At 41.6% G+C, this 25,988-nt stretch overlaps 1 protein-coding gene across 2 annotated transcripts in view; it reads left to right on the forward strand.

The window, feature by feature from the left end:
* The window catches only part of crebbpb (CREB binding lysine acetyltransferase b), a 46,033-nt gene extending 22,192 nt beyond the window's left edge, over positions 1–23,841 (forward strand). Inside the window, exons 4-31 of one of the 2 annotated variants that reach the window (XM_028454356.1) lie at positions 2,589–2,841; positions 3,499–3,612; positions 5,157–5,405; positions 5,600–5,699; positions 5,847–5,984; positions 6,076–6,193; positions 6,877–7,051; positions 7,158–7,214; positions 7,801–7,922; positions 8,140–8,328; positions 8,418–8,801; positions 8,976–9,149; positions 10,910–11,087; positions 11,545–11,663; positions 11,754–11,993; positions 12,879–12,967; positions 13,884–13,964; positions 14,156–14,212; positions 14,325–14,402; positions 14,497–14,564; positions 16,679–16,829; positions 16,920–17,066; positions 17,148–17,261; positions 17,343–17,508; positions 19,952–20,119; positions 20,237–20,398; positions 20,504–20,785; positions 20,873–23,841. In XM_028454356.1, coding sequence (XP_028310157.1) covers positions 2,589–2,841; positions 3,499–3,612; positions 5,157–5,405; positions 5,600–5,699; positions 5,847–5,984; positions 6,076–6,193; positions 6,877–7,051; positions 7,158–7,214; positions 7,801–7,922; positions 8,140–8,328; positions 8,418–8,801; positions 8,976–9,149; positions 10,910–11,087; positions 11,545–11,663; positions 11,754–11,993; positions 12,879–12,967; positions 13,884–13,964; positions 14,156–14,212; positions 14,325–14,402; positions 14,497–14,564; positions 16,679–16,829; positions 16,920–17,066; positions 17,148–17,261; positions 17,343–17,508; positions 19,952–20,119; positions 20,237–20,398; positions 20,504–20,785; positions 20,873–23,239 — 6,540 coding nt within the window. In that variant the 3' untranslated portion in view covers positions 23,240–23,841. The remainder of the gene's footprint in view (positions 1–2,588; positions 2,842–3,498; positions 3,613–5,156; positions 5,406–5,599; positions 5,700–5,846; positions 5,985–6,075; positions 6,194–6,876; positions 7,052–7,157; positions 7,215–7,800; positions 7,923–8,139; positions 8,329–8,417; positions 8,802–8,975; positions 9,150–10,909; positions 11,088–11,544; positions 11,664–11,753; positions 11,994–12,878; positions 12,968–13,883; positions 13,965–14,155; positions 14,213–14,324; positions 14,403–14,496; positions 14,565–16,678; positions 16,830–16,919; positions 17,067–17,147; positions 17,262–17,342; positions 17,509–19,951; positions 20,120–20,236; positions 20,399–20,503; positions 20,786–20,872) is intronic. The other variant, XM_028454357.1, reaches the window with a different exon arrangement.
* Positions 23,842–25,988: the final 2,147 nt, after the last annotated feature.

A 25,988-nucleotide genomic window follows, 5' to 3' on the forward strand; every position in this document is an offset into this window, starting at 1 on the left:
CAAGACCAGGTTCAGAGGTGGCAGCCATCTGCTTCTACTGGTTGGGGTTAGTGGACAGAAGGACGAACAGAAAGAGGATAGAGAGATAGAACATCAGAGTGTCCCAGACTAGTTGAGCCATGAATCACAGATCAGGAACTGCCATCATCAGCTTCACGACACCTGAAACAAAGCAGAGAGAGAAGGGCGAGGAGAAGGCACTGACTGCAGAAAAACATAATACAGTATTATTAAGTCAGCCTGCCTTGTCAGTGCCAGTGGCCTAGTCAACACTTATTGTTAAGGTAACAAATCTCTTCCCATTTATTGGTAAGTTAACAGCGACTACAAGGTCTGTAAATGCGACCGTTTACAGACGAGCCCATGTCTGCTCTAGCGGTTACGTTATGTTATGATTCAGTCTTGAATCTTGATATTAGAGCTGGGACTTTAATGCATTAATTGAAATTAACAGATGTAAAACAAAAGCCCAGTTGTGTGCAAATTGTGCAAGAAAGAGTTTGCCAATCATCGGAGCGCTTCCTCCTCCAACCTTGCAGTGTAGCTTTTCCACCTCAATGCTAAACAAGTAGCAGCTAGCACGGACAACGATCCTTTGGACACTACAGTAGACCAAGCAGGCCGAGTGGCCAATCCACACCCGACAAGATAAGGGTTCAGAGCAAAAATGAATGAGTCCATGACTGACACATGAACAAACTCACTGATAAATGATTGTCGTGGAATGTTCTTTGCTAAGTGCTGTTTTTTATTTGAGAACACTAAAAGTACGTTTGTTTTAGAAAGTTTACTAAAAATCCCAAAAACCATGAATGTAGCTTACTTAAATTTAAGTTTAAGCCTTGTCAACAATCCAATCATAATATTCTTTATTCACGTTACACATTGTTACCACTCAGTGATGAAAATAATAAACAATTTTGTTGTTTGAGCTAATTTATTGTTTTCATTGATTCAGTCATATACCAAAATCTATTTAACTAGGAAAAACTTTGCTTCTCATTTCAAATATTATGAGATTAATTACAAAGTCTCTAATTAATAAATAAATGTAGTCCAACTTCTACTTTACATATTTAGAAAAAGCAATTGAAGTTGTTTAGAGGTGAATACATTTCACAACTTATCTAAGGGAAGTATATATCATCTCAGTTCTTTGATTCATCCACAGAAGTATTCCTTTTGGCAACAAGCATGCGATGAAAATCCACAAATAAGTTGCATATTAGTTTCATATTTGATTAGCTTTGAATTATATTACTGCAATGCTGAGTGACAACATTTTTAGTCAATCGTAGCATGCCTTGGGGTGGGGGCTACTTTCGGCCGTATTTGCCCCAACAAATAATGTTTCACTGTATTCTGCCAATCAGTCGATTTCAAGCTTTTTTGCTGCTAGCCTGCTATGCTAACTGTTTGTCAGCTGAACTTTACCAGTTAGAAACGCCAGTGTCCCGCCCTTGAGTGGAATAATGGCACGTTCACACCAAACTTGTCAAAAGCGTTAGGTGTATATACACAATATATGGTGGATCTCTAGGAGCGTCGAGATGTCCCACTACGCATCCCTTGCATCCTGTGCTGCGCGTTTTGAAGCACTGTGTGCCGCGGATGCCGCACGTTTTGAGATTTCAAGCTTTTGATGTGCGTCTCGTGCCTCCAATGCTAGAGTTGGGATATTTGAACTTTTGGGGCATATCGCGGCACATCGACCAATCATTAGCTTTCCCCAACCATAATGGAAAAAAAACAACCGAAGACAGATGGACCAGTGCTCTTCTGCTGGATAAGAGCGCCTGTAGTTGGTGTTCTGGTAGGAGATGCGAGCGCCGATGCGTGTCAGCAGGTCATGAAACTGGGCACGGGAGAGACAAAAGTACCGCAGCTCTGGTGAATCCAGAAACGGCGCCAAGGCGCCCTTCGACCACTTTGTCTGGCTTTATTTATCAAATAAAGCCAAGCCACTCTCTGGGTAATGTAGAGCCGATGAACGGGAGTCGGAGGCGACGTGTTCAGCAAGGAACTCCAAATTTTTTTCTCCATCCAACCACATTTCTCTATAGCCCTCTAACATCACAGTGCACACAGTCACACCAAAATACATCCGACCGGAAACACAGCCTTCTCAACACAATAGGGTTCCCCACCACTTCACAGTCACTGGCTAAATTATGAACGTAACTGATCGCCAATATATCATCCATTGTATGAACACCACCGGCAACAGAGAAGCCTCTCCCCAACTCAACGCACTCTCTTCCCAACTTGTTTGGACGCGCGTCCAGAGTGTGCTCGACGCTCTGTGACAAGCATATGATTCAATGAGCACAAGCGTCCAACTAGGGGCGTGAGGCACAATTTTGAAGCCCAAAACACGTTTGGTATGAACGCAGCATTAGGAATGAAACAAACCTAATGCTTTGTTTTAGATTCCAGTTAGCATATATTGGGAAAGGGAAGCACATTTCAAAGCATCCTCAAATAATATACATGTACCCAATCAAGTTATCTATTTCCAGATTTAAACAAATGTAATCTTGCTCTTTTAAGTGATGTCTATTTGTTTGTGTATTTTCACATTGCTGCAGTCCCAAATGCAGCAGCAGGTTGCGTCAATGGGGATGGTCCCAGGAGCTGGTAGTGTGTCAACGGGTCCTACAGCTGACCCCGAGAAGCGAAAGCTCATTCAGCAGCAGCTGGTCCTGCTGCTTCACGCACACAAGTGCCAGCGACGGGAGCAGGCCAACGGGGACGTAAGGGCCTGCACGCTGCCCCACTGCCGCACCATGAAGAACGTACTCAACCACATGACCCATTGTCAGGCAGGCAAGTCCTGCCAAGGTGAGTAAATGTCATGTTTACTTGTTTTAACACAAATGTAAAGGAAATTGCATGACAATTATTCTTTTTCTTTGGTTTGTTTTTCATAGCTCCAAACTTCCAAAAGATATCATTGGAACACAATTTACATTTTTGTACAATTTGTGATTGCAATTTTTAAAAACATAAATGCACATTGTTTTTTATGATAATTTAAGTCATTATTGTTAAAATGTGTTTAAACTGACCTTCATGTATGGGGAATTTTTTTCTTTCTTTTTTCTTTTTAGTCAGAAACTTCTTCAGACTTTAGACTTTTTATTTAATGTTTTGTTGTTGTTTTTCACACTGGTAGGAGACCAGGGGTGCCAGTGGCCAAAGTATGAGGTTTAAAGTAAACCACTGCTTTAAAACAATTTGGAGCCTATCCCACTTTTCCCAGTTAAAGCCAGTTGACCAGTGGTCAACAACATTCTTGTCACCACATACCACTGTCATGCAGACTTGGAAGATCTGTCTGGCAAATATATTCGAACTTGTATTCTAGTTTTTCCAGCTGTCTTCATGATGGCTTATGTTTTAAACTGTTTTTTTATTTTTTATTTAACGAGTTGGCTGCAATAAAGGTCTTAGTTGAGGTTTTCGGAGTCACCAATCATACTCATGTCTTTTTTTCAGTGGCTCACTGTGCATCATCTAGACAGATCATCTCTCACTGGAAGAACTGTACGCGGCATGACTGTCCTGTCTGCCTGCCTTTGAAGAATGCAAGTGACAAGAGGAATCAGCAGCGTGAGTACCTCTGGCAGTCTTTGTTTTCATTTCTCTTTCTTTAAAAAAAAAAGAAAAGTTTAATAAAAAAAACAATACAGGGGGTTTAACCCAAAAGTTACGGGAGGTGCTGAACAAGTGCTTGAAACTAAAAAGGCAATCATCCATCACTAGCAAAAGGCTGACTTTTCAGCATGTGTTGAATCAAGTGGTGCCACCTGGAGGTTGTGTTGCTCCGCTGCAGCGCTATGTTAGCTTTCTGGCTGAGAGCTCCAAGAGTGAGAGGATTCCTCTAGAAAGGCAGGCCCTGTAATCTGACACTAGGGGGAGGGGCTCTGTGGCTCTGCTGCCATGGGGGGCAGGGTTTTGGGACAGCAGGCTCTCTAATTGGTTAAAAGGCCCTGTGACAGATTTAAATCCCCCACAGAGGCAGCATGCTCTCTGTCAGCAATCAACACAGCAGGGAACCGCATGGCGATTTCCGATGTCCGCCTCAGACACCTTGATTTTTTATTTTTTATTATTCCCTGCAAATTAATTAAAAATTAAAAATTTCTATATTTCTAAAATATTCTATTCTATATTTCTAAAATTTCTAAATTATTTTTTTTTTCAGATTTGTTTTACTTTAAGCATTTAAAAATGTTTTCATGGAAATTGTTAATTAATCACTTCATTGTAAAAATGTTGTAACACAAAGACAATCATTACGTCATTGAGCATCAACTAAGGGGCTGGGCAATATATTGAGATTCAAGATATATTGAGTTTTCTATTTTGGCGATATAGAAATTTACAATATTGTCTATATCATATTTTTTATAGCTTATGTATCAAAATACTTTTTTTTAGGAGTCGCTGCTTTCTCTACTTCTGAGAACAGCATAAAACAGCAGTGAGTGTGTCCTTACCCAAACCTTCCCCTAAACTAGCCACACTACAGAACTTACTCATATTTGCTGTCCCATATAGGAGAAAAAGACTAAAGTGACACATAATAAATAATAAATTAGTTTTATCGATAAATTGCGTTAGCAAATTTATCCCAGAATTGAATTTCTGGTCAATTAAAATTAAAATTGTCTATATATATATATATATATATAGTATTTTTGCCATTTTGAGAAAAAAATATCGATATTTGAGTTTTGGTCTATATCGCCCAGCCCTGGCATCAACCATTAAACATGGAATTGACAAGTTGTTTCAACCTGTGAAGTACAAATTTGAATGTTAAGCACTTTTAAGCCTTTTCTACCAGGCTCGTTGTCAAGCAATGGATCAAAAAGTGTAAGAAAGGCAACAACATTTCAGACCATCAATTATTTAGTTTTTTAGGGGTTAAAAGTATAAGTTAAGTCTCCAATTAATGTCTGATTAGAAAAGTGTGTAAAAACCCTCTGATGCTTAATCTTCCATAAGTAAAGTAGGACATTAGTCTAAGCTCAGTCTCCTGTGGACTTTACAGTGCATTTGTTTAATTTAGAGCTTACAGCCAACTAATTATTTTTCTCTTTTGTTTTTTGTTTTTTTCTCTCTCTCTCTCTCTCTCTCTCTCTCTCCAGCAATGTTGAGTTCCCCTGGGACTGGTCTGCAGAATGCCATTAATACAGTGGGACCTGGCCAGCCCAGTGCCACAGCTATCAACAGTGCTGCTACACACATAGACCCGAGCTCCATGCAGAGGGCATATGCAGCCCTGGGCCTGCCATATGGGAACCAGTCCTCGCCTGCCCAGGCCCAGGGACAAGGTCTGGCCCAGCAAAACGCACAGGGTCCCCAACACCAGCAGCTGCGGGGCATGAACCAACTGGGTAACGAATACCTGCCACTATAGAAGTTTCTTTGCAGAGTAACCTAGGGAAATATGATGCTACTGCTAATTAGTTTTATTTTGTTTTTTATAGCCTTTTGAGGCATGCTTTTACAGACATACACACTCACACGAAAAGTTGTCATAAACTGTTTAAAGGCATATTTGTAAATGTTAATATTTCCTGTTTATAAGGTACTGGTCAGATGAAACAGATGGGAGGAGGCATGGGCACAGTGACATCAGACCAAACTGGCCTACTCTCTGACACATCGCTGCCCTCCACTCTCAACAAGTGAGCTTTTACAACCAACAGTTACTCAAACACTAAATGACTGTGCTCCAACAATATATGCAGTGCTGTACTTTGAGAAGGATTTATTAGAAAATTATTTTTTCCCCCAATAATGCAAATTGTTTTAATGAGTCGTTTGTCCTGCAGTCAGCTGATGGCCGATGGGTCAGTTTTAGGTGGCATGGGAAACCCTCCCACTACCACCCCGCTGTCTGCATCAGGAGTGAGAAAGGCCTGGCATGAACATGTCACTCAGGACCTGCGCACCCACCTGGTGCATAAACTGTATGTTCCACCAAGAAAGTCGACATGTTTGGATAATTTCATAGACTGTCATAGTGCAGCATATCATTATGGGTCTGTTTTTGTTTTGCAGCGTACAAGCCATATTTCCCACTCCAGACCCCGCAGCATTGAAGGACCGGCGAATGGAGAACCTGGTTGCATATGCACGCAAGGTGGAGGGTGACATGTATGAGTCAGCCAATAGCAGGGTAATTATTTGTGTACTTCACATTTCTGTCTTCACTATCTCAGATAAATTTAGTGACACCCAACAAATGATTTTGTTTAAAACCTTAAAACTACTACCCCCGATAATTTATTATTTGATAAAATCATAGTGTATGCGTCCTTGATCAAAGAATCCAACATCACTGTCATGCTAAAAGAAGGGAAAAGGTTGAAATTGCCACTTGAGTGTTGACATTTTTGTGCATTGCATTTTGGGATGTGGAGTACCATAAACGGATGCAAGTGTTGTTACTTCATTCTTGCAATGATTTCTTGTTTTTTTTTGGCCATGCAAGGAGGACAGTGGTATACTTGGTACGATTCTTGTTCTAGTTTGTTTCCAGTATTCACTTTGATACCAGAATGAAATAAAAAACACGTCTATACATCCGTCTCCGTGACTCCATATCCCACAGTGATGCCCATACATTTCCTTATTTTTTGGATTAATTGATCTGTGAGGCATACACTGATTTTATCTGATAAATATATTATCTGGGGTAGCAGCTTTAAGTTTTGGGAATGAAAATAATGAAGACATTTTTAAAATTTGGACAAAAATTAGGATTACCCACCTTTCTGCCATTTTTCATTTTAGTTATTTTTTGCACACCCTGTAATGAAATGCAATAACATTTTAAAAAATAATATTTTTTCTTTACAGGATGAATACTATCACTTCCTGGCAGAAAAAATTTACAAGATCCAGAAGGAACTTGAAGAGAAAAGACGCTCGCGGCTCCAGAAACAACCTGGCATGGTGGGCTCAGGTGGACCTCAGCAGCCTGGTTTGGCTCAGCCCAACGCCATGGTTCAAGGACAGGCCATTCGACCTCCCAGTCAGTATCAAAACTTTTAAACCCATTTGATGATGACTTTGTTTTTATCCAGATTGTTATTGTGGTTTTGTTTGAACCTTTTCTTTTTTTTTTTTACAACCTTCAGATGGACCGATGTCCAACATGCCAAATCAGTTAATGAATCGTATGCAGGTGCCTCAAGGTATGTGTACTGTAAACTTTTCGCTACATATGGATTGATTTTGACCTAAAATTTTCAAACGTTAACCCCTGATGTGTCAAAATTCTTACCTCGTAAGATTTGAACTCAAGGAAAATGTAATGTTGTCAGGGGATTGATAATTAAGCTATACCACAGGGAGTGTTGTGCTGAATTATCAGCACTGGTGTGATTTGGTCATGCAGCCTCGTGCCGAGGTTGTGCAGAACAACAGCACGACCTTGAGTGTGATATTGCTTTCATACAACATTTCTACAAGCACATTTTATTCATTAACAGTATTGAGCTACAAGAGATTTATTTGTTTATGTAAACATTTGTTTAAACAAATACATATAAAAGCAAATAGGTCCACAACTGGAAGGGAGACAAGGCTGTTGCCAGACAACACAAACATTTCCTAACTGACGGTTATTAGAACTCCTGTACAGCGGAGTGATCATGTCTGTAAAAAGTCCCAGTGCTGTTGTTGCTTTTTATCATTCAACACTCATGGAATGTCTCTTGTCCAATCAAATTACTTGGTTGGAACTAACTGTTGTATAATTTTGTGTATTTATTCCAATAGGAATGAATCAGTTTAACCCAATGGCAATGCAGAATGCACAGCTGTCACAGGCACCAATGGGAGCAAGGGCTCCCTCCCCCATGAACCACCCACAGCAGATGAACATGAGTTCTGTGGCATCGGTCAGTTTCTCTTCTTGTACCAGTTTTGTTGCTAATTTTATTTTCTGAACCTCTAAATTCAATTTTTAGGAGCTTATTGAATTTTTAGTTTGCTCATCCTAATAGTTTTACCTGATGATTTGGACTTAATTGATTTCAAAACCACGCTGTCAATGAGTCTTTATTGTCAACCAGTTTATCAATTTTGTGTTTTTCCTTAATTTTTTCCACATTCCAGATGGGGATGTCACCATCAAGAATGCCTCAGACACAAGGAATGATGGGTAACCATGCTAATAACATGGTTTCTCAGCCTCCCAACCAAGGCCAGTTCCTGCAACAAGGCCAATTTCCTGTAGCTGCAGGTGGAGCTATGAATGTGAACATGGGCATGGGTCAGCCCAACTCACAGACCACTGCTGCACAGGTAAGACCAGGATATCTTATATTCTGTTGAGATGTGGATGAAGATATGTGACCGAGTGCTTAGTAATCCCATGATCATTTTTCTCTCAGCAGGCTCAGAACTCTAACCCTAACCTGCCGTTGAATGCTTTGGGCTCCATTGGGCCCCAGATACCTTGCGGCCCCCCCACCCAGCCCTCGCTTGGCTCCACCCCTCCTCCAAATGCCCCTTCCAGCCTGCAGCAGCCACCACCCCAACTACAGCCACACCATGCTTCCTCTCAGGTCCAGGCCCCACCACAGCCCTCAACCCCTGCCTCCACAGGCGGGCCCTCCTCCACTCCAACACACATCCCCAGCGGGCTCCACGGCCCACCTTCGGCTATTGGCACCCCCGATCCTTCCCAGCCACAGACACCACTGCAGCCCCAACCAGAGCCCACCAGTCAGATCCAACAGCCCACCTCAGTGCAGGCGCAGCCCCCTAGCACCCCGGTGAGTTACACAAACATAGTCCATTCATGGCTTTCTGTCTAAGCAAGCACCTGGTATTTTGTCCTTTGAGTTGTCAGTTTTCAGTCCATGGCAGCCTTCTTGATTCTTTATTTGTTGTGTTTTTATTCCCAGTCTTGTTGTTCAGCTCTGTGACCAACTTGTCTTTACTTTCAGTTGTCTCAGGCAGCGGCAAGCATCGACAACCGAGTTCCCACGCCAGCCTCTGTGGCTGAGCTGGGCTCTCAAAAGGCTTTGCCTGAAATGCCGGGTTCTCAAACAAAGGCTGATGTAAAAGAGGAAGATGATGACAGCTGTTCTGGGAAGAAACAATTTAGTATAAAAAAGGAGGTGTGTATTCTCCTTATTGATGTGTTACAAATCGTTGTTGTTGTTAATAATAATAATAATAATAATAATAAATATTATTATATAATTTTTCTTTAACTAGAACAGAAAGTTGTTATTGTCCTCCTTGTAACCCTATACTAGGGGTTCTCACAGCTTAATTTTGTTACATTGTAGGGCAGATTCACAAAGATCTGAAATAAAGGGTGGTAATCCAGTTCCTTCCCTAAATCCTTTTATGTTGCAGTTTCCTCACCTGCTGAGTGGAATTCACTAAGATTGCAGCAATCATTAGTGCATGGGCAGAACTGGTGCAGACCGCCCCTGTTTAAATGAACGTTTTGCTCGTTTAATGTGGAGACGTCAGTGCGCACATTTACTGACATTTAAGGAAGTTAAATTTGAGGCAGATGGACTTCTCTGTCTGCTGCACAAACATTTAATAATGTAGAAAACTAAAGAAACAAATAAGTGTTTTTTTTATTTATTTATTTTTTTTTAAACAACTTCAAACCTAATGATATTTTTTCCCCCTAATTTAATGTGGGTGCTCCTTCAGGACCTGTATTTTAACCGTCCTATTGATCTACCATTGATCTGAATTAATACAGCAAGTCTGTCAATCAGTCTGCATTATTTGACGATGATATACTGACCATAATCCAGTAGGTCTGAGCAGCGCTGTGTCACGCACACTCTCATATGTGAACATTGTGCCACCATCAGTGATCACCACTGCGTAAATTACGCATCTGATCCGCTGATTCTGGCCTGACATGAACACGACACAAGACTTTGACGGTCAAAGCATGGAGAGGAAGACACAGACTGGAGCAGTGTGTCCGAAGCTACATCGATCCATGGTCATATCCATATAATCATCTCTGCGCACAGCGACCATCTGCACTGCAGCCGCCAGGGCCGCACGTCTAGCTTTTTTTTCTGTCTCACACACACACACACACAGCCTTTTTTCCATCTCTCCTGTGTTTTCTGTCAACTGCGTGTGTGTCTGCACCTGCTTCTCAGTTGTACTATTTTTCCATGCTAAAACAATCATCGCAAACAGTTTTAGATTTCATGAATCGCATTGCGTCCCCTTGCATTAAGTTATTTGCATTTCCTCCTCCCATATTTTTGCTCCCCCTGGGAGATCCGTCTCCTATGCATATTCATTAGAGGGAAATGCGCTAAATGGAATGAGGGAGCATTCTGACGCGCTGAAGATGCGCAGTCCTGATTCTCTGGGCTTTGTACTCATTACTAGCTTGTGGAGTGACATTTGCACACGTTTTAATAGCACTAACCCTTTTGTGAATCTGCTCCTGTGTGTGATAATGTTAAGCTGCTACCCAAGGTTATGTTTTATTAGATTAATTCATAGTGTATGCCTCATGCATCAATAAATCAAACATAATTTACTCCAAAAAAGGTAGCAAATGGCACTCAAGTTTGTTTTCATCTCAACCGTAATCACTCCGTTTGTTCACATTTTCACGCATTGCATTGTGGGATGTGGAGTCCTGTAAATAGATGCCTAGAAGTGTTTTTGCTTCATTTTTACTGTGATTTCTTGTGTTTCTCTCCAGACAAGGACAGTGATTCGCTTGACACCATTTTTGTTCTAATTTTTCCCAGTATTCCCTGTGTTATCAGAATGAAGAAAAAACGCTTCTATGCACTTATCTCCACTTATTGGTCAGAATTTCAGTTGCCTGATGATTTTGTTACTTAGCTCTTGAATCATGCTTGTCTTCACATAGCAAGAGGATGAAACCAAACCCCTGCAGGTAAAGGAGGAGCCGGATGCAGCTGAACCAAAGCAGGAGCCAATGGAAACTGAGGAGAAGAAACCAGAGGTGAAGGCAGAAGCCAAAGAAGAGGAAGAAGGCGGGGCTAACGGCACATCAAATGCTTCCAACACTCAGAGTCGCATTAAAGGTGAGAAGATTTCCCTTATTTTTCATAGATTTCTGTTGCAACATAAGCCCATAACTTGTTTTAGCACAATAGGATGCAAAAACACTCGCAGAGCCTACAGTCACAATGTATATTTACTTTGTACATTTATACATTTTTCTGGTGATAACTACTTTTTTATATTTAAAGAAGTTTTTATTATTTTTCAGTAGATTGATTGATAGCATATCTGTAAGATAACTTTGCATTTAGTTTTTCGAGTAGTTTTTAATGTCAATTCAATTTCATTATACACAATATTTTTTCAAACAATTCCATTCTTTAACAGAGAAGCCATAGAAACATTTTCAATGTTCTGATATCAAATCAGTGACGACAACCATTTTAACTTTTCAGGCAGCGTAAAAATAAAATTAAAGTGTAAGCATCCTCAGACTTTTTTTTTTGCCTGTTTTTGATGATTTTATTATCTGTGAAGTTTTTAAGCCAGAGGAGCTGAGACAAGCCTTAATGCCCACGCTGGAGGCCCTCTACAGGCAAGACCCAGAATCTCTGCCCTTTAGGCAACCTGTGGACCCCATGCTGCTGGGTATTCCTGTAAGTTAACACAATGACGTTAATGGAGTCCAGACACCATATTCATAATTTGTTCGTTCCCCAACGTGACCCCCCTTTCTGTTTGTGTAGGACTACTTTGATATTGTAAAGAACCCTATCGACTTATCCACCATCAAGCGCAAGCTGGACACTGGTCAGTACCAGGAGCCGTGGCAGTATGTGGACGACGTGTGGCTCATGTTCAACAACGCTTGGCTGTACAACCGTAAAACCTCCCGCGTCTATAAGTACTGCACCAAACTGGCTGAAGTGTTTGAGTCTGAGATTGATCCCGTCATGCAGAGCCTTGGCTACTGCTGCGGAAGAAAGGTGAGACAAAACCACTTGTGAACTGAATTCATTCATAACGCAGAAGTGCTGAAGTTCATTAGCCACTGCAGGGTTCTCGCCAGCGCTGTTGAGCGTAGGGGTCCCCGACGCTGTGATTTTAAACTCCTACCGTGTGATGTTACCCCCAATGGTGTGTTTCAACCAGCGCATGGGGCTTTTCTGTTGTTTTTTCCTTTTTTAATCGGTGAAGTCGTATTGTTTAACCTCTATTTTTAATCTGCATAATCCAGAAACCCATACATTAGCCGCACCTTCTAATTAATACAAGTCTTATTTTTTAGGCTCGATTAAAGCTCCACTGTGTGCATCCTCTGCTTTGTAACCCATAATCACCTTCCAATATAAACAGTGTGCTTCATAATCTCAAAGTTAATGAGTTGAAGGACCCTGTGTCCATAAGAGTCCCAATATTACTGCGGGTCCCACATAATGCTTAATTACTTAATACTTATATTTGAAAAGCACGTTTTTGAATCAGTCTTTTGAATAAAATGTTTATTCAATACTCACACTATACAGTGTGAGTATTTATTTGTGGATGACCTATACCAAGCGGTAGTAACTCTCTAACCACAGTCATCATGACCCTTCACCAATTCAACAAATAACTTTTGGCTTTAAAGTAAGGCTGGAACAAAGATTTAAAAAGAAAAACCAAAAACTTTTGCTTTCCTTCACGATATTTGGCTGTCAGAGGGTCATTAATGACCCCCACTACTACACTCACGGCGGTGGCACTCACTTGTGCACCTCGCTATCTCCCTATGCTGTGAAAAATTCCTGGTGAGAACCCTGCACTGGTTATTATAGTATTTATTTAGAACACCGTACAAAGCTCTTAACTGAATGTCGGTTTCTCCACAGTATGAGTTTTCCCCCCAGACACTGTGCTGCTATGGTAAACAGTTGTGTACCATATCCAGGGATGGCACCTACTACAGTTATCAGAACAGGTAAAAGTGCCGTGTGTGGAATGGTTCAGGTCAGATGGACGGAGTTGAATGCAACCCAGCTTGAAAAAGCCAAAGACACTACTGCAAAAATCCACTATCCATAAAGGACTAATCTGGCATAGCATTAGTTTTATTAGGGTGTTTAATTACACCACTAACTGGTAGCACAAATCTCTGTTTAGGTAACTTTACATGGTTGGCTCCTGATAACAGCCATAGCTTAGCATTTTCATTGAAATTCAGCTCTGAAACGCCTCCTTCTGTTCAGGAGCTGCAATTACACTTCTTTCTAATTCAGCCTTTTTCAATTTGCTTAATTTAAACTTGATTCCTGCAACATGGATTCTCTCAAACAAAAGATTCTAAGAAGTGTTGATTAGAGTATATATATATATATTAATATAAACACCAGCAGCTCCTACATCTGTTTCAAAAAGAGTACCAGTGATGTTGAGACCCAAGAAAGCTGCTGGACATTTAGTTTTCTAAAAAAAAATAAAAAACGCCCCAAGTAGTGAAACCGTGTCTTGTGCATCAACCTCCATCTGTTATATTGAACAGTGCATGCATCATCATCACGATTATTTGCCCTCATTGCATGTTTGTTTTGTGTCAAATGTTCATGTTGAATGTGTTCATCTGTTTTCACATCCAATGCATGCAGTTGATGCATAAAGCATGTTAACCCCACTTTCTGCCTCAGTTTGAAAGAGATTGCTGCGACCATGACCATGTGACTAACCCGTGTCTTTGCCTGTGTGTGTCCATTTGTCTGTCTGTCTGTGTCTGCCGCCAATGCTACATCTTTGCCGTGTTTTCTGTTTACCGCATTCTGCCTACTGTCCGTTGGTTTGCCTGTGCTACTACTCTGTGTTGCTGGCTGAAGTTCACCCAAATATGGCCTTATTGCTGACAGGTATCACTTCTGTGAGAAGTGCTTTGGCGAGATCCAGGGCAACAGTGTGACCCTGGGAGACGACCCGGCACAGCCACAAACGTAAGGGATCAGTCCAAAACCATATTGTACATTATTTGTTATAGTCACCTGAGGTTTGCAGCTTTGATTTAAACCTTAGGTAAAGAAATGACAAAGAAATGAAAAAAATAGCCTGACAGCTTAATTTTTGACCATCTGAGCTACTGTTGCAGGATCTAGTGTGAAACTTTGTTTTCTGTTTTTTTATGCAGAATGATATCAAAGGAACAATTTGAAAAGAAGAAAAATGACATGTTGGATCCTGAACCGTACGTACTGTTCTGGGAGTAACTGAAGTTTGACAGACAACTGTTTCAAAGCAGTAATGTTTCATTACTTCTTTTGCTAAAATACTGACCAAGCAAACTGTCCCACTTTTAGATTTGTTGAATGTAAAGACTGTGGACGAAAAATGCATAGAATCTGTGTGCTGCACTATGACGTCATCTGGCCGTCAGGGTGAGTGTGGCTACGGCTCCTGTTCAGTCATCCTAATGCTCAGGAAACAGTTACATTGTGTTGATGTTCACCTGTTTGATTCTTTGTGTTTTAGCTTTATTTGTGATGATTGCCTGAAGAAATCTGGCAAAACGAAAAAAGATAACAAGTTTTCAGCCCGAAGTAAGTCCGATGTAACTTTCAAATGTTGTTAACACATTTTATTAATTTGTTCAGACTAGGAATGTGCGATATTTTATTGTTTATGATTTATCGTCAAAAACATTCTCACCGGTAAGCATATGTCGTTCCACGATATAAACAATTAATTCTCATATCGGAAATTAGCGAGGGCCACGGGCCATTTGTTCCTCAATTTTGCCAAGAATGCCCCCAAAAAAACGTGTTTCACGGACCAAAACTGCCATGCTGCGATACATCATGGACCACTACTTGGTTAAAACCAGACAACCATCCAACAAAGGGAACTGATTCAAGTTCCTCCGTCATATCCACCCAAAGTTCCACAAACACGGGGACAGAGATCAACCCCCGGCAACGATTATGAACTGAAAACTCAACTAAAGCTAACTATGCTAAGCTAACACACCGACACACTGACTGGGCTAAGAGCTAATGCTTACTACTCCATAAGGAATAGACCAAGTAAAAAGAACACGTCTTACTGTCATAAAGGCACAGAGAGCCATCAATTTGTTTATGGTCAGATTTAACACTTGTATGGAAGGATAAAAACTAACATGTCACACGTTGTGTGAAATAAATGTTAGCATAATATTATTATTATTACACCTAATTATACTGAATGATTAAATACCAGAAATTATCGGGATTTTTTTTTTTTGTCAATATCGCCCATTCCTATTTCAGACATGTCAAAACCATTCTAACATAATACAAATGCATACAAAAGGAAAACAATCGTATGTGTACATATGTAGAGAACGCCGTACAAATAAGTACCATATTTTCTGGCGTATGGGATGCTATTTTTTTTTATTTAAAGGATGCAGTGGTGCGCTCTGTGTGGATTTTTCAGTAAGGCGCACACGTGTCCAGTGACAGCGAATGTTGGGAGGGAGAACCAATGAACATCACGGTGAACTGAATGTTCAAAAACGAGCTACGGATAATGTGGGGAAAGTTAAAGCTCTCACAGCTTTAATAGTAGGATGGTGGCGTTGCGCTCCGTATGCAGGACGGTGTCCGAGTGGAGGAAAATAGGGTCGGAGCGAATGACAGCAGAAGTCATACATCTGTTATATATTTGTTTTTTCTGTGTCTAAAATAAGACATTTGTATGAATAAAAATCAAATACCGGTTATAAATTTAAGTTTCTGGAGTGGGGAGCGGTGCACACATATGCATTTATAGTGGAAAGAGCCTATAAAAAGTACAATAAGGTTTAAATGTAAGATATCGTCCAGTTTTTAATAGTAGTTAACAATGAACGGCAATAAAGTTGTCCAATCACCATGTTAGGTTTATTCAGGAACGATCGCAGCCGGGGACTCTGAGGCTGACAGGAAAGCTTTTACGTAACTGACACGCACAGAGAGACCACGTTGTAGTTGCCTGGATAAAGTAAAAAATCATTTTGTAATTGAAGGAAACAATAAACAGCATAAAGCTGCCAAATCACTATGTTTGGTTTGTTCAGAAGAGAGTGCCTCTGCATTCTGACTCCGTACTCGACTTGATCGCTCCTGAGTCGATAAGAACAGATGAAGGGACCAGTATATCAGTCTGGATCCAATAAAAACTCATCAGTTTAAACTAATCAAAATACACGGAAACCTCCGTTAACGGGAGTGTAGTAGCCCGCCTACCTGCCTGTTGTGATTGGCCGAGTCATTTGAGGGCACCCTCATCAGTCAATAGAGTGCTGCTTATTTGACGGTGCGGCCTTCACGTGGATTTTACTTGGAAAATTGCTAAATTTTTAGAATGCAGCCAATACAGCGGTGCATTCAGTCACCCGTGAAATGCGATACTTGCTAATATTTACACATAAGAATACATGTATAGCACCTGTATCTAATATAACATGTCTGAAAAGGGGTAGGATGATGTAAAACCTTTTTTATTTTTACCCCTTCTCTAATATTTATTCATCATAAATAAAAATAATCCTGCTCTCCGAGTGTTTATGTATTTGATAGTCAGAGGAATATATATATTACTCACATATTTAAAGAAACGCACCTTTTTTCTATATAGATAAATCCCACCAAAGCTGTCCAACAAATTACATTTAATGTGCTTCTTTTTAAAGGGTTGCAGTCTACAAGGCTGGGAACTTATATTGAAGACAGAGTGAATAAGTACTTGAAAAGGCAGAACCATCCAGAAGCTGGCGAGGTGTTTGTGCGAGTAGTAGCCAGCTCTGACAAATCTGTGGAGGTCAAACCTGGCATGAAGTCTAGGTAAGCTCCAAATAGTAATCAAACACAACTGGGTCCAATATGCTCTGCCAAAGACTTCACTTATCTCAAGCTGTTCCCTTAACACCCTAGGTTTGTGGACTCTGGCGAGATGATGGAGAGCTTCCCTTACAGAACCAAAGCACTTTTTGCATTCGAGGAAATAGACGGAGTGGACGTTTGTTTCTTTGGTATGCATGTTCAGGAGTACGGCTCTGAATGCCCTTTTCCAAATACCAGGTAAAATACATCCAAACTCCTCCTTCCAGTTGTAGTATATTGATCACGCTTCATCCTGATTTTCATCATGCTCCCTTTTAGGCGAGTTTACATTTCATACCTCGACAGTATTCACTTCTTCAAACCACGCCTGCTAAGGACTGCAGTGTATCATGAGATTTTAATCGGCTACCTGGAGTATGTGAAGAAGCTTGGGTGAGCGCACAGTTTTGGCTGCACCCAAAGAAACGCATACACTTTTTGATGTTGGGCTAATATAATGTGTCTTTTGAGCAGATATGTGACTGGTCACATCTGGGCCTGCCCACCGAGTGAAGGGGACGACTACATTTTCCACTGCCATCCCCCTGACCAGAAAATCCCAAAGCCCAAGAGACTCCAAGAGTGGTACAGGAAGATGCTGGACAAGGCATTCGCTGAAAGGATCCTTCACGATTACAAGGTTAGCCAGTCACAATATAATCATGTTTGATGATCACAGTGGGATATGTTGTCGAGTGGGCGACTTGAGGCTGTGCAGTTCCAATTAACTTAAAAAAACAACAACTAAAAGCACAGAGTGGCCAAAAATATGCAAAACCCCAACAAAAACACACAAAATATAAACAAAAACACACAAATGGACTCCTAAAACACAAAATGACACCAGGAAAAACCCCAAAAGACATTAAAAACACAAAACAACAACAAAAATACACAAAATGTAATCAAAAGCAAACAAAATGACAACAGAAACACACATAACAAACACAGAATGACCAAAAATAGACTAAATGACTAAATATACACAAAATGAGAACATAGATACATAAATCGACAGAAAAAACACACAAAGCGATGACAAAAAATACAGAAGGACTCATTAACACACACAAAACAAGAACATAAACAAAAACACAAAAAACGACGACAGAAACATGCATAAGAGCACAGATGTGATTGTGAAAAACACATTCCTCAGCATGGATCCAATGCATAATGACTTGCTTCACCCACAGTAGCCAAAACATTATGACCACTGGAGTTATTAATGAGTAACTTGGTAAAGAGAGACGGTAGGCAGTCACTTTACATTTTGACTTAAAAGTGTATTTTTAAAGAGCATGAAAATTTAGCAAACACAGGAATTTGAATGAGTAAGATTGAATTGATTATACTTTATTAATCCCCGAGGGGAAATTCAGTTTCAGTTACAGATAGAGGCCAAACTGTGAGAGGTTTTGTGTGGAATTCCCAATCTGCAGTAGACAATATCTGTTATAAACAGTGAATGCATCAGGGTCATGGATTGCCAAGGCTCATAGATGTGAGTGTGTGGTGAAAGCTTCTTTTTTTTGTTGTTCCTTTAAAATGCCAGCCGAAGTAGCTGAAATGGCTGTTGAAATCAATACAGGCTCTGATAATAAGGTGCTAGAATAACTAGTTGACTAGTTAAGAAAACGTTCAAAATTATCCAAAATGTGCATGTGAGCCACAGAACTGGACCACTGAGTGTTGGGAGAGAAAATTATCTTTGACACACTCGCGGAGGTCGGGCAGCTGTGTCTGCGTGGTTACGTGCATCAAAGCAGATTGACCAGCTCAGCATAAATGAGCAGAAGTGATGAGCATTGAAGTGGAAGAAGGAACTTTTCAAAATAAAACATCCAGAAATGAATACATATCATTCTTGCTCAGGTTGAACCGGCTCTCGTTTGTGAAAAGCACTGACCTTGTGTGAAAATGGGTGTAAATTTGAGTGCACGTTTGGTCATACGACAGGATCAACCTGTGATTCATGAAACATTTATGACCAATGTATTTGACCAATCCCAGCGTACAAGTGATTGGGTGTTGAGTTTGATCGTCATTAACATGTTTCACCCACTGAGGTCAAACAAGAAAATTTCCAAGATGAAAACTGGCATCCTCACATCTGAGGTGGAGCAAAACAAATATGTGCTTTTTGAACGTATGAAAACTGGAATTAAAGAAGAGCATTTAATCGCTGCGTGGAAGATAATCAGCTACCGGGCAGGTGACGTCTGCCCCCCTGTGTGCACTGAGAACAATTACACAACGGAGATCCTGGAAAAATACGGATGATGTTTATATCGGCATCGGTCCACACGCTTTAGGCAATAAATGTCACATTAAAAGAAAGTAACCATCAAAACTCTTTTAAAAAGCCTTAAAAATGAGTAAATGTTGTCTCTTGTCCGTTTATTATGCCTTCAGCCAATTCTACGCTCCTGCTCGGTAACAGAGTTTATTAGCGGGTTATACAGTATTCTGTGAAATGAAAACCAAAAAAGGTATCAATAATAACGTGGGCTTTTTAAAAAAACATTTTTATTCAGTTTAATCGTTTGTCTAGATCTATTGTGAATATGTGTCTGCTTATGCTTAAATAGCAACTGATGCTGGTTTAATGCTTTATTTTTAGTCTCAGTCAGATTTTGCTGTGCTGAACCACAAATCCACACACTCAGATTATCGTACACAAGGTCAGACCTGATGTGAGATCTGATTGTAGCGTCTGATTATGTCAGAATTGATAATGCCAAAGCATGCATGAATTTGGTCGAATGCACACTGTACCCTCAGATCTGAACATCTGAACGGTTGATAAATGAAGGCCAATAACACCAAAGCCGCTGAAACTGATTATCAACCTTCTGATGCATAACTGACTTGATCAATATCACTGGAGATAATTCCATTTGATGTTATAGTCTGATTAAAATTGTTTCCCTAATGTTATTAGCTGTGTTTGGATGTAATTAATTTTATGATTTCAGCAGCTTAACACACTTCTCACAGTCCTGAGGTAGGTTAAGTGTGTTTCTTGCTCATGTTTTAAATCTCAAATGTTAAGTAGGGGCTTTTTCTCTGTTTGTGTCCAGGACATTTTTAAGCAGGCAACTGAAGACAGACTGACAAGTGCCTTCGAGCTGCCGTACTTTGAGGGTGACTTTTGGCCTAATGTGTTAGAGGAAAGCATCAAGGAGCTGGAGCAGGAGGAGGAAGAAAGGAAGAAGGAGGAGAGTACAGCATCTTCTGAGATGACAGAGGTATGTTTGTTTATCTGTAGACTTTGAATTCTGAAATCAATTTTTTTTAGGTACCCTATTATTGCTCGTCTCAATTACATATACTCATCTTAAGCAATCTGTGTTTGGTTTTACAAGGGAGCCCATCCTGACAGCAAGAATGCCAAAAAGAAGAATAACAAAAAGACCAACAAAAACAAGAGCAGTGTCAGTCGGGCCAGTAAGAAGAAGCCGGGGATGCCAAATGTAGCCAATGATCTGTCACAGAAGCTCTACGCCACCATGGAGAAACACAAGGAGGTCAGCACATGGTTTCAACTGTATTTAGTGCAACAAAATATCTCCCCTTGTGATAGGAATGTACACCAGCAGAGATCTAAGTATTTCTTCCTTCTATCCCACCAGGTATTTTTTGTCATTCACCTCCATGCTGGACCAGTCATCAACACCTTACCCCCCATCATGGACCCTGACCCTCTGCTGACCTGTGACCTGATGGATGGTCGCGATGCGTTTCTGACTCTGGCGCGGGACAAGCACTGGGAGTTCAGCTCTCTGCGGCGATGCAAGTGGAGCACAATGTGCATGTTGGTGGAGCTGCACAACCAGGGCCAGGACCGCTTTGTGTACACATGCAACGAGTGTAAGCATCATGTGGAGACCCGCTGGCACTGCACCGTTTGTGAGGTAAGAAGCACTTGCACTGCATACCATGAAGTGTGGCTTTCATCTTCAGCACAGAATCCTGATGGAATTCTTTCTGCCCCTCAACAGGATTACGATCTCTGCATCAACTGCTACAACATTAAGGGCCACGAGCACCAGATGGTGAAGTGGGGTCTGGGTATAGATGACGATAGCAATGGACAGGGTGGAGAGGCCTCCAAGAGTCCCCAGGAAAGTCGACGACTTAGCATCCAGCGCTGTATTCAATCGCTGGTCCACGCCTGCCAGTGCCGCAACGCCAACTGCTCTCTGCCTTCATGCCAGAAAATGAAAAGGGTTGTTCAACACACAAAGGGCTGCAAGCGCAAGACCAATGGTGGCTGTCCGGTGTGCAAGCAGCTCATCGCTCTGTGCTGCTATCATGCTAAGCACTGTCAGGAGAACAAGTGTCCCGTTCCTTTCTGCCTGAACATAAAGCACAAACTGCGTCAACAGCAGCTGCAGCACAGACTCCAGCAGGCACAGCTGATGCGCCGCAGAATGGCCATAATGGCGGGAAGGGGAATGCCCCTCCCATCTCCACCTACCTCAGCTGCCCCCGACACCCCACATTCGCTGCAGCAGCCGAACACGCCCCAGACCCCCCAGCCCATGTCCAACCAGCCACAGCAGCAACCACCAAATCCTGCCAACATGGCCCAAGGCTTCCCTCATAATGGCCGCTGCAGTCAGCCTCCAACACCGGTACCGCAGGGTAAACCAGGGCCTCAGTCCTCACCGCTCCATCAGCAGCAGTCACCCATGGCTACCATGTCACAGCAGCAGCAGCCTCAGCAGCAGCAGCAGCAGCAGCAGCCATTGCTGGCAGCCCTGAAGGTGGCCAGACAGATTGAGATGAAAGCCAAGCAACAACAGCAGCAACAACAACATCAACAGCTTCAACATCAACAACTTCAACAACAACAGCAGCAGCAGCAGCAGCAGCACCAACAGCAGCAGCAGCAGAGTTATGCTATGAATGGAATGCCCATGAACCACCCACGGATGATGGGACCCATGCAGGGCCAGATGCAGATGATGCAGGGCCCACGGGGCACACAGGTGATGGCGATGCAGCAGGGCCAGTGGAGCCAAGCGATGCAGAATCCAATGCAGAATGCTCAGGGTCACCAGGTACAGGTTCCTCCCCAGCAAGGCCCCATGGCTCCCCAATCGGCTCAGGGAAGCCCGATGCCCCAGCAGGGCCAACTAATGCAGAGGCCCGTGATGCCCCAACAACAAGGTCTACAGATGCCAGGCGTCATGGCCGCCCAAGGGCCCGTGCAGCAAGGCATGACACCACAGCAGCAGAACATGCCTCGAGGGATGCCTGGTAACATTGCTCCCAGTGCCCTGCAGGAGTTACTGCGCACTCTCAAGTCTCCAAGCTCGCAACAGCAGCAACATCAGGTCCTTAGCATCCTTAAATCCAACCCCCATCTAATGGCTGCCTTCATCAAGCAGAGGACCGCCAAGTACCAGGCCAACCAGCCTCAGCAGCAGCAGCCACAGCAACAAGGCCCCCAAACCATGATGGGGCCACAGGCTGGAATGCAGGCCATGGCAGCAATGGCAAACCAGGTACAGAGGCCTGTGATGGTGCCTCAGCAGCAACCCCCTCAGCAGGCGGGGCCACAAGGCATGGCCCCCATAGGTCCACAAGGGCCCATGATGAATACAGCTCAAAATGGAAATCCACAGATGTATCGTAGGCAGCAACTGCTGAGGATGCAGCAGATGCAGCAGCAGCAGCAGCAGCAGCAGCAGGGAGGGCTACCCCAGGTCCACGCTCAGTTCCCCCAGCAGCAGCAGCAGCAGCCGGGCCCTGCCAGCTACTCCCAGCTCCGCATGCAGCAGCAGCAGATGGCTATGCAAGGAGGCGGCGGACCCATGGGCCAGCTCGCACCTGCGTCTCAAATGGGCCAACCCACAATGGGCATGGATGGACCCCAGAACCTCCTTCAGCAGCGTATCCTTCAGCAGCAGCAGCAGCAGCAGATGATGAAGCAGCAGATGGGTTCTCCAGCTCAGGCCAACTCCATGAGTCCACAGCCCCACATGCTCCAGGGCCAGGCCCAAGCAGGAGCTCATCTACCAGGCCAGGCCATGGGAAACCCTCTAGGAAACCAAGTGCGCTCTCCTGCGCCAGTTCAGTCGCCACGGCCACCCTCGCAGCAGGCTCCTCATTCCAGCCCCTCCCCCCGCATACAGCCGCAGCCCTCCCCTCAGCATGGGGCCCTCCACTCCAGTTCTCCCCACCCCAGCCTTGGAGGTCCCCTGTCAGGTTCCATGGAGCAGGGACACATGGGGACAGCAGAGCAGAGTGCCATGCTCCCACAGCTGAACACACCAAACCGAGGCGGTTTGAGTAATGACATGAGTATGGTGGGAGACACAACGGGGGACACACTAGAGAAGTTTGTGGAAGGATTGTAGCATTTCGAGAAAGAAGAAAGGCCTCGTTTGGTTTCAGCTGATAAAGTTTTGTATTTGCTGATGTAAAAAGTTTAAATGCAGGCAAGTCTTACCAAGTCTGCAAATTGTGAACTTCCTTTAAAGACTACTTTTCTTACACCACACAGAGTGATTTAATAATTGCTGTTGAAAAGATGACAAAAAAAGACACAAAGGATATATTTTTGGTTCAGACCAGCCTTGCAGCATTTTACTCTGGTCTTTGTGTTATTTGAATTTGTTTTTCATGTGTTATGGTCTGGTGTTGACTTTTTTAATTCCTGGTATAAAAAACAACATTAATTTCATTTTATTATTTTTTTTGTACCTTTACAAAAATATTAATGTATTTGTGTTGAAAAGACTGTAAAATTATTTGTCTGGGAATGATTTACCAGGTTTCAGCGCACTCATTTCCTCTGTTCCTGGCTAATTTATTCTAATATGCCATATTTCAAAAGGACTGCCTTTAGGAAAGCCTTAATTTCTTTCCTGTTTGCAGAGTCTAAAGGAGATTAACATATTTGTACAGATTTAGAAATTGATTGCACACACCTCAACAAAAAAAGGCAGGTGAAAGAAAACGCCTGCGTTGAAGCTTGTTCATGTTCAGGTGCCAGAATGTTTTTTCTACTGGCCTCAGCCCAGTGTTCGTCTCTTTGGAAGTCGGTTTGTCTCCCTTCGCTCTGAAGATGCTCTTTAAGTACTGAACCTCTTCTCCTTTTGCCTGTGGTGGGATAACTTGTTTGACTGCTGATTTGCGTTCAGAGAGAGTTTTGTGCATCACGTTTTCTGACGTTAAACTTGAATTGATGATGAACTGCTCTCTAATGGAAATCATGCAGCTGGACAGTACTGTAAATATGCAGAAAACAAGATTGAAATCACTGTACAAACTGGTTCAAATGGCTCATTTCGTACTTAAACACCATATTGTTAAATAAACTTGGGTGCCACAGATGCAGATTGGAGTTTCCTTTGATTTTGTCTCAAGGTAAAAGCAATGATTAAATGTCCGGTATTATTTATTCCTCACTCATTTTCTAAGTTGTATAAAGATTTGAAATTCTTGATTTTGTTTTGATTTTTGGCCACAATATTAATAAACTGTTTTAAAAAGAGAGAAAAAGTTGTTTTTCTTAGCCATCTGAAAAAGCAAATTAAAAAGCATTATCACTTCAAACTATGTGGAACAGATGAAGATACTGTATAATGGCCAATTCATTGACGAAAGTTAAAAGACTGAACATTGATATTTGAAGCCCAAGTTTTCTTTTTCTTTTCTTTCTTTTGCTGATTCATCACAGGAAGTCAAACCCTTAAAAAAATCATCCATTTGTTTTACGAAGCAGCTAAATTTCCTTTAGATGCACATGATGTAATTACAGTTTAATGCGGATACATTTTTCAATGGTACTTTGAGAACTTGTAATTAGAAGTTCAAATAAACAAACTAAATATTAGGGGTGTCCCAATCCGATATCGGTCCGATATTGGCCTGTAAACGGATATCGGATTCAAACTTCCAGATTTTTTTTTTTTTTTTTAAATCTATTTTATTCAATTGTAGAATACTGTAAATATTATGTTGAAGGTTAAAAATGATATAACCAATTGGGTAATAATAAATGGGTCAGTTTTCCTCACACCTATAGTTGCTGACTATTCTCTGTTTGAGTAACATCACTTGATCAAGCCTTTTCTAGCATTCCACACTACAAAATAAGTCATATTTTTTTATATTGAAGAAAAGAGAAAAAAAAAGTATGTGACTCATCCTGATATTGGATCATATCGGTATCGGCCTGTACGCAAGGCTGCAATATTGGTATCATATCGGAAATGAAAACGTATTGGGACATTCCTACTAAATGTTTTTGTTTTTTTAACAGCATTTTTATTTATATATAATACTAGAGGCTTAGACGGGTAACTTTCTTTAAGAGTCATCATAAAACAGCCAGGAGGATAAAAAGATGAGGCATCGCCAGTGGTCATGACATGTTATTAGCAGTGGTTCCCAACTTTTTTTGGATCGTGACCTCATTTTTATATCACAAATTTTTGGTCACCCCAATTGGGATTTTTGTTTCTTCTAGAAATAGTTTTTGATCATGTGTGTTATACTGTGTAACAAATACATAACAGCCAGGAATAGTGTACAAAATGACAAGATGCGCAGATATTTTTATACTGTTTTTTTTCCCCCGTTCATTTTTCTCGTTCTTATTTTTTTTACACTGCATTTTATATGAACTAGATACATATTTGAGAAAGTCAAAATATAGAACACAACTGTTTAGGGATTATGTTGTGTTTTAATTTGAAAAGGAATGATAATTAAATAAATAAATACATACATTTTAACCAGTAATTAGTAATTATTTTTAACACATTCCAGGCGACCCCACATGGGTTCACGACCCCAAGGTTGAACTCTATGTTATGGCTGCCCTTGAGTTCGGCCAATAGCATAAAGGCGTCCACTTATATAGTGTAAGTATGATGATGTCTATGAGGCTACCCTTAACGGCTCTAGATAGAAAGAAACGGGTAAAACACATTAGAATGAACCTCACTGTAGACTAAATGTCTTAATGTTTCCGATGTTTGTATAATTAAGTGATCCTGAAAACCCCACTTTTAACAATCCCAAATGAAAAACAAGGTCCTTTTTTTTTAAACAGGCGAATAAGAGACACCAAGTGACGTCAATTCCATGCGCCGTCAA

The sequence above is a fragment of the Gouania willdenowi genome, chromosome 8 (assembly GCF_900634775.1).
Source record: "Gouania willdenowi chromosome 8, fGouWil2.1, whole genome shotgun sequence".
Taxonomy (NCBI): Eukaryota; Metazoa; Chordata; class Actinopteri; order Blenniiformes; family Gobiesocidae; genus Gouania; species Gouania willdenowi.